Source organism: Tripterygium wilfordii, chromosome 13, assembly GCF_013401445.1.
Source record: "Tripterygium wilfordii isolate XIE 37 chromosome 13, ASM1340144v1, whole genome shotgun sequence".
In the NCBI taxonomy this organism is placed as follows: Eukaryota; Viridiplantae; Streptophyta; class Magnoliopsida; order Celastrales; family Celastraceae; genus Tripterygium; species Tripterygium wilfordii.
Window position 1 is genome coordinate 3,818,567 of NC_052244.1, and position 12,669 is coordinate 3,831,235.

The 12,669-nt window shown below is 37.1% G+C and overlaps 2 protein-coding genes and 1 pseudogene across 3 annotated transcripts; 1 reads left to right on the forward strand and 2 right to left on the reverse strand.

Moving 5' to 3' along the window:
- The first annotated feature begins 3,187 nt into the window (after positions 1-3,187).
- On the forward strand, positions 3,188-5,216 carry LOC120013294 (protein EARLY RESPONSIVE TO DEHYDRATION 15-like). The gene is made up of 3 exons (XM_038865050.1): positions 3,188-3,802; positions 4,366-4,731; positions 4,896-5,216. Exons 2-3 carry the CDS (start codon positions 4,401-4,403, stop codon positions 4,949-4,951), a joined length of 387 nt encoding a protein of 128 aa, XP_038720978.1. The 5' UTR covers positions 3,188-3,802; positions 4,366-4,400; the 3' UTR covers positions 4,952-5,216.
- A 152-nt stretch (positions 5,217-5,368) lies between these two features.
- LOC120013293 (disease resistance-like protein DSC1) lies at positions 5,369-7,327 on the reverse strand. 2 transcript variants are annotated; one of them, XM_038865048.1, is made up of 4 exons: positions 7,080-7,327; positions 6,307-6,984; positions 6,036-6,219; positions 5,369-5,805 (listed from the first exon to the last, which is right to left on the reverse strand). In XM_038865048.1, exons 1-3 carry the CDS (start codon positions 7,296-7,298, stop codon positions 6,181-6,183), a joined length of 936 nt encoding a protein of 311 aa, XP_038720976.1. In that variant the 5' UTR covers positions 7,299-7,327; the 3' UTR covers positions 5,369-5,805; positions 6,036-6,180. The 2 variants fall into 2 exon arrangements, with proteins under 2 accessions (XP_038720976.1, XP_038720975.1); XM_038865047.1 differs by having other exon boundaries at positions 5,369-5,810.
- A 260-nt stretch (positions 7,328-7,587) lies between these two features.
- Positions 7,588-12,449, reverse strand: LOC120012442 (annotated as a pseudogene).
- Positions 12,450-12,669: the final 220 nt, after the last annotated feature.

The window sequence follows — 12,669 nt, forward strand, 5'->3', positions numbered from 1 at the left end:
GAAATAATAATGATTGATGGAAGATGTTGAGAGTTTCTAGTGGGATTGCATGTATGTGCTAAATACCATTAAACTATGAGACCTCTCATATTGGACTTGTTTGATGTGTTGATGATACATTAAATACAACTTAATCAATATCCAAGCTTTTGTTTTTGAGTGGTTTAGGAAAAAGCAACCAACCCATGAAAGATTCAAAAGAGGTAGATATAATTAAAGTTTCCAATAATTATTTATTACCAACAAAATTACCAACTTTAAAGATTAAAATAGATAGCATGTTCAATACTAATCCAAATTTACAAGAAATTTAAAAATTTGGATTGGGTCAATCTAATTGTATTTGCAATTAGTTGTGATCACGTTGAAAACTGTTTTCGATCTTGAATGAAGGTCAGGTGGTAGAACTGACGTCAAATATTGTTGTCCTCGATGTTGATGAAGATGACATGTATCGGAGAACTCCTAAGTTAAGAAGCTTCAAAGGTGTGTTTGGGAATCTTGAGGAGAATCCCTCATCGGAAGATGGTGGGTTTGAAGTTTAGCTTATAAGGGAGAACAAACCTCCTACTGTCAACCTAGGTTTTCGATAGATAGTTATGTCCAAACTTGTGATGCTAGATTTGGGTCCCCATCACGTGTGATGGGTATTTATCATTGGTGCTTTCATTGAGAGTGCACTTGCGTGCGTGCAGCCTCGTGGGCTGATATTATCATAGGCAGGCCTATCCCAGAGCCATCCCTTGTCGAGTTGGGTTAGCAAACAGTGGGTCAAATCCATTGTGGGCGGATTGAGAAAAGAGAAAATGCCATAAAAAAAAGGTCGTTCAAGTAACCAGGAAAGCCCTAATTCACTGAATTGGCAAGACTATGTATCCTCACTCACAGGTCTGGGACGGTAAGTGGGCCGACTGTCTAAATGGTCTAGCCCTAGCCATGCACTAGGACGTGCATACTCCCTAGGGGAGGATTGATGAGAATCTCACATCGAAAGATGGTGGGTTGACGGTAAATGGGCCGACTGTCTAAATGGTCCAGCCCTAGCCATGCACTATGACGTGCATACTCTCTAAGGGAGGATTGATAAGAATCCCACTCTCTGGGGGAAGGATTGATGAGAATCCCACATCAAACGATGATGGGTTTGGTGTTTAACTTATAAGGGATGGCAAACCTCCTATTGTCAACCTAAGTTTTCAATATAGAGTTAGACCCAAACTTGTGATGCTAGACTTGGGCTCCCATCCCGTTTGACGGGTATTCATCAAATCTCTCCAGCTTTCAAGTCAATAAGTTATCAATTAAGAGTGGTCGGTACTCAAAACTCTCTTTGATAGCAAGTAAAGGGCAAGAGTTCAAAATCAGGATCATTTATCTGTGGTAGGGAGTCCCCTTTTATATGAGTACATTACACTCCATTCTAAATAAATTTCGACTAAAAACATAACAATTATGAATACACTTCAATTTTAAAAAAAAATTTCTAAAAAATATAATCTACACCCCTTGAACCCTAATTCTCAAATCCTCTCAAACTAATTTGTTGTCTGAGCCAATCTTGAACAAGTTGTGTTGTGTGAGTCAATCTTGAGCTGTATTTAGGAATCGTAGCAGATACGATGAGGGAGAGATTTGCATAGTTGGTATTCACACTTGTTGGCAAGGAAAGAAGATGCAGGTGATGTTGATGTAGCCGATCAAGTACCAGTTGCTTCGCTGGTAGACCTACTTAGGTTAGGGGGGCATTGTTCCTCAGTTCTTACCAACTTCCGGTGTGTAATCGACATCTTGCTAGCTTCAACTCGGTTGAATAAGAATCATTGATTCCCTCTGCTGTCCATTTAAATTGAAAGATAAAAGAAATGGAAAGTGGATTATTCATTTCTTATTATATTTTACGAATGAATGATGATAAGATTGCATGATTAGGTTGTATATATATATATCTTTTGATTGTCAGGATGCGTTGCGTTGTCATTCTTATATTTATTGTTTCTGCCCTACAGACCAACATGCCAACATGCCATGTTGATGACATTCATAATCTACTATAATAAACATATACATACATTAAAACGATGGTTCTTGGGTGGTCCTTTCTAGACAAAGTCAATTGTAACCCATGTTACTCAAAGAATTTTTTTTTTAGATAAGCAAACAATATATCAAATAATCTGTTGCTTTTATAAGAATATTTCTATTATATTTGTTTATGGCCAAATATAAATTGTTTATTAATTCACTCTCGAACAAAATGAAATTTAATAATGTAGAACGTAAACAAGGAAGGAAGCATGAATTGGCAAAAGGACAATATTTGAGAAAATTGATAGTTGGATTGATTAAAATAGTTTTGATATATTTTCGCAATTTGAATGGTCTTGCAATAAACCTTGCTTTACCTTTATTTTATTATATATAGCAAACTAATATGATGCGACATTTCTTCTCTTTAACTAACCAAAATATCATGTAGTTGAGTAGAGTGAGTCGATTTAAGTATACATAGTTTAGATGAGTACCTCGTTAACAATAGATCCCACTGTAATGGTACGCTCAAAATAAAAAGATTTATTTTATTTAAAAAAAAAAATTCAACATAAAAAAAATAATATTTTTATATCATTGAGTATAAACTCAAAAAATTTAACATCTCGATCACGATGGATTTAAATTTTGTGTCGAATAAAAAATATAATTGAATGGATTTAAATTTTGTGTCGAATAAAAAATATAATTGAATGGATTTAAATTTTGTGTCGAATAAAAAATATAATTGAATTCGTTAGATGGATTAGCGGAATACTATACATTTATTATTTTAAAAAATAATAAAAAATTTGGATCTAGAAAAAGACTACAGCGAGGTCTTTGCTGACTTGTCTAATTCTTACAGGATAAACGTTCAAAGTCAAGGGCAAGTAATAGCATCCGCATAGACGCGTTCAAGGACAGGTTACCTGCCACCGGCCGGTAAAAAAGTAAGAAGATCAAGCAGGCCGTACAGTGACGAAACCACTTGACAGCTTCGGTAACTTTAAACTTCAGCTTCGTCTCCTAACCGACCAGGCTCGGGTGGCCTGCTCTATATATACCTCTACCTCTCTCGTTCTTTCGCATGTAAAATAGATATTTTCTTTCGAGGTAAATGATCTTATCATTTTATTGTAATTGCTTTTTGTGTTCCTGTGATTTTCTGTTTGGCTGACGAGAAAGTAGAGAGAAAACAGAAAGGAGAAATCCGGAAGGCCAAGATATATTTTGGGCATAAAATTGCGTTTTGTTTTCAATTTCTTCATTTTTTTTGTGGGATCCAGTGGAACCTTTCTCTGTTCTGATCGAGTGATTTGATTTATTCTTTTCTGTTCAATTTGATGTATGTGGTTGTGTTGTAAATGTAGCCGCTTTTTCACTGGTTGATTTTGATTTTGTGTTTGGTTGCCAAGAATAATGATAGAAGATAAAAGGCTAGGAATTTTTGTATCAGCTGAAGTTTTTAGTAGTTTTCGATTGCCTTATGCGTTCCGCGATCAGAAGGAGCTTGCTTTTCTTTGATTGAGCAGTTCTTGCGGTGAAATTTCAAATTCCTTGATCATAAACCTGAAATTTGTGCTGGTAATTACTTGGTGATGGATTTTTCTTAAAGATATTGAGGTGTTTTGGAGAATTTTTAATCTACTGCTGCTGTTTTGCTTCTGATCTTAAGATCTGTATGAACTGGTGATGGATATGGCGTGTTGAACAGACTGTGCTATGGTATCTTTACTGTTGTGCGATATGCTTTCCGAATGGTGTTAGGAAAGTAGTCTATTGTTCTTTGCTCATTAAGTTGGTATTCGTCCAAGGCTTATCGATATATGTCAAATAAGGAACTAATCATCAAAAGTATGTATGTCATCGGTGATCATGGTGACCGATTGATGTCTGACGAAGCTGCTCCTGCTTCACATATGCTGCATGGGTTAGGTAACTTTTTTTTTTGGGATGATTGGTGAATCCAGCCCATCAGTGATGTTAGATCTAGCATGTATGGTTATTGTTGATTCTGAGGGTTGACCTGTTTCTTGATTAAGTTTTATAGTTCTGATGGGTTTGGTTTGGTTTCATGGCCGATGTTTGGAACATTTTCTTCTGTGAATGTGAAGCTGCTATGCCTTTTTATTCTAAGCAAGATCTTTCACCAATGTTTCTTTTATGGGTCAATATGAAATGGCTATTATTTTTATCTTGCTGTTGAAGTGTAGTAGTAGGGGGAATTCAATGCTTAAAATTGTGCTCTTTTATTGGAAAATTGTCTTGATTTCCATGGGCCTGTTATGCAATATTTTCTCCTACTGCTAATGTTTTTTTCAATCTGGATTACAGACTTTGAAGAGACAAGACAACTGAATTACAGAAGGATGGCCCTGGTTTCAGGAAGGTCAACATTGAATCCTAATGCTCCTCTCTTTGTTCCTGCTGCTTTCCGCCAAGTGGAGGATTTCTCCCCTGAGTGGTGGCAACTGATTACTACCTCAACATGGTACCACGATTATTGGCTTAGCCAACATCAGGGCGAGGATGGCTTCTATGACAACGCTGATGACGACTTCTTCGATACTGGTGATATAGCTGATTTGCTTCCCGACACATTTGATATTGACGTTAGTGAAGATTTCCCCATTTTGGAAGTTCAGTTTGAAGATCTCACTTATGAAGCTGAAGTTGAGGGCAAGTCATCTCCTTTGGATGGTATAAATGGATTGTTTTTATGAATCTTCAGAATTTCAGGAACTATTTTAATGGTGCCTTTTGATAATATGTTCTGTGGACTTGTTTCTTCTCGGTGGCCGTAGATTTGTTTCTTAGAGACACAATTCCCATTATACCTATGTAATATTGTTTATGAATCACAGGCACTGTTGCTGAGGCACCCATTGGAGGATCCAAGTTTGTCAAAACCTCTGGATGAAAGAGGTGCAGAAGCAAACTATATCAGGAAGCTAGTTGGTGTGGCTGTGAAGCTTGGTCATTAACTTCATGTTGCAGTTAGTCCAGCAGTATAGGATTGTGTAGTTTCTGTAATTTATGTGTAGAACCAGAGCAAGGTTGCAACCCTTTTAGAAGTCATTGTTCATTCTCGGGTTTCCTGTTTTAGTTACCTTTAACAGAAAAGTGTAAAATCCAAAAGTGTAAAATGTTAGCAAGAATGGAAAGTTCATGTTTTCACCCGAGCAGTTTTTCATTATTCATCCAGCACTATATACTTTTGTTCAAACCTATGTTTGTTCAAGAAAAAGGACATTGAAATCCACCAGAATTGAGAGAAGCTCTCAAGGGTATTCAATATATTACTTCAAATCAAAGTTAATGACCATCAAGGCCGGCTACAAAGAGGGTAAGGCCAGTGACAAACACTAGTTTTGATCACCATGTCAATCCAAGTCAATTGGTCGAATTTCGTGCAATTCTAACGTGACATTTCAATCCTATTGGGCGATTTTCTTGTAAATACCATGCCACTTGTACTTCCTTCTACTTTTTTGATCCTCGACCCAATCCATGACTTCCTTTGAAGCTCAGTAACCATAGCTTATCACTTGCAGCTTCCATGATTTCCTTCTACTGCTTCTGATTGTCCGTCAGAACTCCATTATATAGTCTTCCACATCTGTGATACACTAAACCTTGACTTTCCTTGCATCTCTGTGTTTTTTTCAAGCACGAGTTGTGAAATAAATTTGATGCTGCAAACGAGCTAGACCACCACCATCTTTCAGAGAATTCTCTGGCATTTTGCAAGAATGGTGCTGCCTTCTAACGAATCTAACCTATCAGAAAATGTCACAAATTGACTTTAGAATAGTGGTTTACCTATTCCAAAAGTCATTGGTAACTTCAGTAATTCCAACAGAGGCAGTTATTCAAATTATAATATCAAGAAAATAAGATGAGAAAACACGATATATAACAGGGAGAAAACTGAGAAGGGATAAAGAAAAGAAGAAATGAAGCTGTTTCTTTAAACTTAAAAAGCAGTCAGAGGGTTGACATACTCTCAAGCTTTGATGCACAGGAACATAAGCACAGCAGAGATGGATCAAAACTCAGGAAGGGACCCTTCTTCGATCAAGTTGGGTATTGAACATGCAGGACAAGGTCATAATACCCACGAACAAAGGACAAATTATTCATAGCACATTACCAACTGGGTTTGCAAGGCAGTGTTGACAAACAGCACTACAAAAGGGAAATGAACAAAAAAGATTGAAAAAGGAAACTGCTTCTGCAAGCTTAAAACCCAATAGGAGCCAGAGGGTGGCTTACTCTTGAACTTGTCATCACTCTCATTTTCTTCCTCATCACTAGAGCTGAATCTTCCACGAGGTTGGCCATATTGCAACAATTGTCATTATAACATCCATTACTTTTAGCATCTCCTATCAATGTCTCTTCCATATCATCGTCCATACAAACTGGATTGCAGAAGAACTGGCTTGAGCTACTAGGAGAGTTATCTTCAATGGTTGAAGTAGATTCATCTTTTGTGTCATGCCTGTATAGCAAATGGATCCCACACTCCTTGACCTTACAATATTTTGTAGAATCTTCTCCAACGTAGAATTCAACTGAGATCACATCTGCATCGTCTGCTTCTTTGGGTATCATTCTCCAATCATTTAGCAATGGTTGTCCATAACTTAACAAGACATGATTTGACTGAATAACATCTTTAATTCCCCATGCTGCTAATTCGAACCAATCGTTGCCGCTGGAGCTGTCACCTATGTTGTTTCTTATATGGCAATCATACTTAAGAATACTGAATCTTCCATATCTAGGGAAGTCCTTGAATTCAAGAACAACAGCAAAAACCAGGCAGAATAACTCAGCATTACACCAATGCTTTGGAAGCTTTGCAGTTAGTGAGGATCCCATGCTTTTATATTTAAACCAATCGGGCATGTCACCTCCCATAAACGAGACCCTGGCCGCTTTTGTTATCTGCATCATGATAGTAATAAATTGTAGTAATTTAAAACACATGTACAGAAAGAGAAAAGGGGAGGGGGGTTTGGAGAGAGAGAGAGAGAGGAGACCTGTGAAAAAGTTTCCGGACATGTGGCTTCCCAATGCAGCAACTTCAATTTTGCATCAGCCACAATGCTGTTCTGTGCATTTTGATCCAATTTGAAACAATTAGAAAAATTGAACTCAATGTACCCAGAAGGAAATTCTCCTCTTGTTGCTGTGGTTAAAGGGCTTGCCACCGTTTCCAGTGATACGCAATTCCTTGCATATAGCCGGTCGACATTCATTGGAAGTTGAGGTAATAATCGTAGCCTCTTGCAGTCATCTAGGTAAAGGCGTTGCAGTTTAGTGAACCGATTGATGGCAACAGGTATTTCCTTGAAATTGTTCCCCGACAGATTTAGATTCTCAACCCCAGATAACCAAACAAGATGGTGCCTTTCCAATGACGGCAAATAGAGACCAAAACTCCGGAGGGGTTTCAGTTTATAAATGCTGGTGGGGAGTTCTCTGGAAAGCTCCTGATGTGAGAACAACCATTAAGATTAAGATTTTTCAAACTAAAAAGACTGCTAGGAAGATTCTTAAGCCTTTTGCAATCCATAAGACTCAGTTTTTGAAGATTTGTAGCCAGTGAGAGGTCTGGAATTTCCAGCAAGTTCTTGGAGTAATCGAGGTTGATCATGTTCAGGTGGGCTAGGTCCTGTGACAGCAAATGAAAAACATTATAAAAACAGAGTTCTTACTTTTAATTCTATTGATGCAAATGAATAGATAATTTTTATTAAGAATACAAAATTAAACATTTTATATGAACCATGCACATTATAACAAACCATCTAAGGTTAACAGTGGTAGGGGTAGAGTTGTAAGGGTAAAATCTAGAGGTCACATGTTCAATCTCTAGAAACAAAGTCTTCACATATTATGTAGGGGTAAGGTTTGCGCACATGCTGCCCGTACTCGACCCCGCCCACTGCAGGAGCCTTGTGCACAAGAGTTGTTTACAGATATGGGATTACCAATACAAAAAATAAAGCGGAAACAGAAGTACTTCTAATTGCAATTCAGGAATTGTTTGCAAGTGAGAATTGTTTCCTTCACAAAGAAACATATTAGGCCATACCTGTCTTCCAGTCCACAGGTGTTCAACATGGCTGTTGGGCATTACGAGCTTAAAGCTTAACTAGACTCTCCGGGTAAAAATTTGATGGCAAATATGTCAGAGGGTATCGATCCCATTCCATATATAATAATTCGTTAGAAAGAGATTCAAGGCCTCGAGGAAGGTGCAGCGTGGATAAACCAACTTTAATTTTGAGGAATTCAAGATTGTGCATCCTCTCAAATGCTGCAGGATTTATACTGAAGCTTCTTATGTTATGCATGTCCAGAAGTATGGCCTTAACGGCCTCAGTTCCCTGCAAAAAAGAGATGAGTAAGGAAGCCATGACATAAAACGAAAAGCATGTTGCGAAAAATCAGTAACCACTAGTTCATTGAAAAAATGTGTATTTTCTATAGCTCTTTATATGAAATACAGAGTTAATTGTCCCTTACCGTATTCTTTGTCAACACACTAGCGATGTCACGATGATCCCACAGCCTGCTGCGTTTCCCTGGCTCATTAATGGATTCTTCGCGAACAATTTCTCGGCCCATTTCCTCTAACAGATCATGCATCCATACTCGACCTATGTGAATGTTTATAAGAGATTTATCCATAAGAACATGCATTCCAATATCTGTGCAATAACCACAGCTATCGTGAAAGCATTTTACTTCATCACAGGATTCCCCTTTTAAAAAACATGCAATATTAAGAAAAATATTTTTTTCTTCATTGTCCAGTCCATCATAACTAATTCGCAACACTTTCTGCACATCCATGTTTGGGGTTCTCTCTAGTTTACTCAACGCACTTTCCTGTTCTTCCTTTCTCCGCCCATATAAATAGGAACCAAAGATTTTAAGAGCCAATGGATTACCTTTAGCATAATTTATTGCCCTGTTTGATATTCTCATATGATGACCATCCGTCGGATGGTTTAGTTTGAAAGCATATTGGCTAAAAAGACAGAGCTTCATGGTAGTCCAATCCTGGAATCTCGTAAATCCTATCAACTCCATTCTTAAGCACTTGTTTGTCCCTACTTGTTATGATGATAATACTTCCTCGACCCAGGCAATCACGCCTTCCAACTAAGAGTTCTATCTGCTGAAGATCATTTACATCATCCAAAACAATAAGAACCTTCTTACGACACAACTTATCCCTTATAAAAGAAATTCCTAGATTAGGAGTGCCTACGTTTAAGTTCTCATCATTCAGTATTCCACTGAGAAGTTTCTCTCGTAAAACATTTATCCCACGCTTCTCACATGTTTCTCTGATATCTTCAATAAGACAATGCCCTTCGAATTGGGAAAAAACATGATTAAAGAAAGCTCTAGCAAGGCTTGACTTACCTATGCCCCCCATCCCCCAAAATCCTATGATGCGAACTTCTTCGGAAATCATGCTTAATAATACATCTATCTGCACAAAGTGAGATCCCATTCCAACCAGACCACCAAAATTGCTTGAGGATGTATAGCGGAGTTTGCTTGAAATATCTGTCACAATATTTTTAATAAGACTAGCCTCAGGCCTGAAAAGCACAAAAAAGAAAGGTAAATGAAGCGATGGTTATAGAATAATGGTGACAATTATCACTAAACAATAACCAAAAATTAAAATAATAATAATGTCAACGTAATTGAGAAGAGTATAATATGATTCTGTTTGGGTAGGAAGAAACCATTGTGGATTTTGTGGTAAAAGAAGAAGAAGATGGTTGTTAGCATTTGGTAAACTGCTCTTTCAAATTACACTCATCAATTACTAACCATGTCAAGAATCAAGGAAATACAAAAGGATTGAGAGAAGTTGTTGAAAAATTACCTTGTGACCTTTGAATCCCATCCACTTAAATTAGAAGCTTTGGTTAATGCATCCCTCCATTTGTATATCCTTGGATGGCCTTCATGTTGAGCCAAAGCTTTTGCAAAAGGCCCCAACTGCCTTCTTACTTGCGATGGATCCACCTTAAAGAATACTGGTATAACAATTTGTCAATTGTTTTCCTTACATTCCATGATTTTCACGAGTTCATCTAAGCACCAACTTGAATCAGCATAGTTTTCAGAGAAAACGACGAGAGAGATTTTTGATTCCTCAATTATTCTCAGGAGAGCCTCTGTAATATAATCTCCTCTCCTGAGGTCATTGTCAATGAAAGTTTCGATTTTTTCTTTACACAAAGCAGCATGTAGATGACTGAGAATGTTGTAACGAGCATCAATCCCTCTGAAACTAATGAAGACGTCATACTTTCCTTCAGTGGTAGTTATGGAAGAAGCAGCCATATGGGCGGCTGACTATCACTCTTGGTTGCAGGATATAGGTAAACAACCCCAATGCACAAGGCTCCCACAGTGGGTGGTCGGGGACAGGCTCTTGGTTGCAGGATGAGATGAAAAAAAAACTGCAACTTCGAAACTAGTCTTTTAGTATTAATTAGTAGCTGTGGAAGAAGCAGCAGCCATATAGGCAGATAACTATGCAAGACCCTGAATAAGATTTGAATAACTTAAGAAGAGCAAAAGCTTATCTCAATTTAAAAAGTGAATATGAACACTAGAAGGTAAAGGTAAAAAAAGAACTCACTTGAATTGACTAATTTTATTTCATTAATTTACACTTCCTAGCTATTTCTAAGTCTTCTTCAAAGTCTAGACCCCAGAGGAACATGTTGAAGAAAAACTCATTACGTTTCCTTGGAAAATATGACCTGTAGTTGTCATCATCTTTCTTATTCTTGTTGGAAAAAAATGGCCGAACACAATTTGTACATGTTTCTTTTGAATTTTCAACACATATATTGGACAATTTTATCACGACACATATATAGAATTTTCATGGAAGGTGCCTCCAGAGAAAAACCACCAAGAACTTCCATGAGACTTCTGCATAATTGCGAACATATACTTTACTAGATTGCCAGAAACCACCAAGAACTTCCATGAGACTTCTTTCTTGCATCCATCTTTCAGAAAGTTGTGTAACATTTCCATGAAGGCAGCCTTTGAATTTGTAACAGATAATTGTAGCTAAAGCATCTATAGATGGTAAACTCCAACAAGAGCAGTCACGGAAAATTCAATATCAAGAAACAAGCAGCTCCGACAAAGGCAGCCACTGAAAATTCAATATCAAGAAATAAGCATTTAGTGCTATGATACCTGGACTCTTCAATATACCCCGCCATACCCGTGTCGACAAAACACGAGTGCAGGACATAGGTATAGGTATGGGTATGGGATCCATGTCGGATCCTCAAAAAAAATTGGGACACTTCGGTTTTTTTTTCCCTTCTTATGATTCTACTTTATAAATGTGAATACTGACAATTTTATGTGTTTGTCCCAATTCTTCCATATATAGCAGTCAGTATATATTCATTAATTGTATAAGAAAATTATTTAAGATAGTAGTTGACAAGATTACTAAACTTCATTTGATAAAAAATGTATCAAAAATAAGAAAATCATTACAAAATTACATTGAACTAAATTGTACATAACAACATTAATATTTTTATATAATAATCCTAACACATATTAAGATGACATACCCACGTTCCCGTATCCTAGTTTTGGACGGTGTCCACGTACCCGTATCCTAGTTTTTGGACAGTGTCTATGTATCCATCAATTTTCAAATCGAAGAGTCTAACACTCAAATATGTAAAAATACCCGAAACCTGTAACCGAGTCTAGGTATCATAGATTTAGTGCCACTAAGGTAGCATGAGATTAAACATATATAATATAACAGATTCCAGTAAGAAGACAGAGAGAATATGATTTTGTAGAGCAAAAGGAAATCCACCCCAGTGAAAATCTTTAAAAAAAAAAAAAAAGGGTTCTCTTATCTGAGGGTGGTCTGGTTCATCTTTCTGGTCCCCAAAGCCAAATCTTTCAGGCCCATTAATTCTAATAGCAGATTTTAAAGTTTTCCCCACTCCTAGTATCTTCTATAACTGATTCCCTATGACATTCATTCATAAAACCATGTTTCAAGGACAACCACGCGCACATCTATAGACCAAACTAGCCATCACAAAGGAATAATATTAAGGCTCAACTTACCTTCATCCTGTATGTCCGATGTTTTAGCTCCTTCCGAATTTCAATCATCTTCTGCTCATCCCAATTCAGTCTCACGGACATCAGAGTGAGTAAGAGAGTTATTATACTTGGGTGTAATTGGGATTTCTTGGGGTGATAGAAATACTGAGAGTGTGGTTGTAATAATTTTTACATAGTGAATTTTATCTAATTGTCTTTGATAAACCATGATTTTCCAGGATGTGGGTGTGGAGGGACTCGCCAAATAAAAAGAATATTTTTTTAATATTAATGGAAAGTTTCATTCATATGAGTGCTTTGTTTCTCAAATATTAGCTTCATTTTTAGGTTTTCAAAAATATGAGTTCTTGCGGTTTCATTGGCACTTGGAGAGTCTTGGGCCTGATAGATGTACCGGCAGAGAGATTATTATTTGGGTTTATAGATTTTGCGATAACATATTTATGTTATTTTGACGAGTAGAGA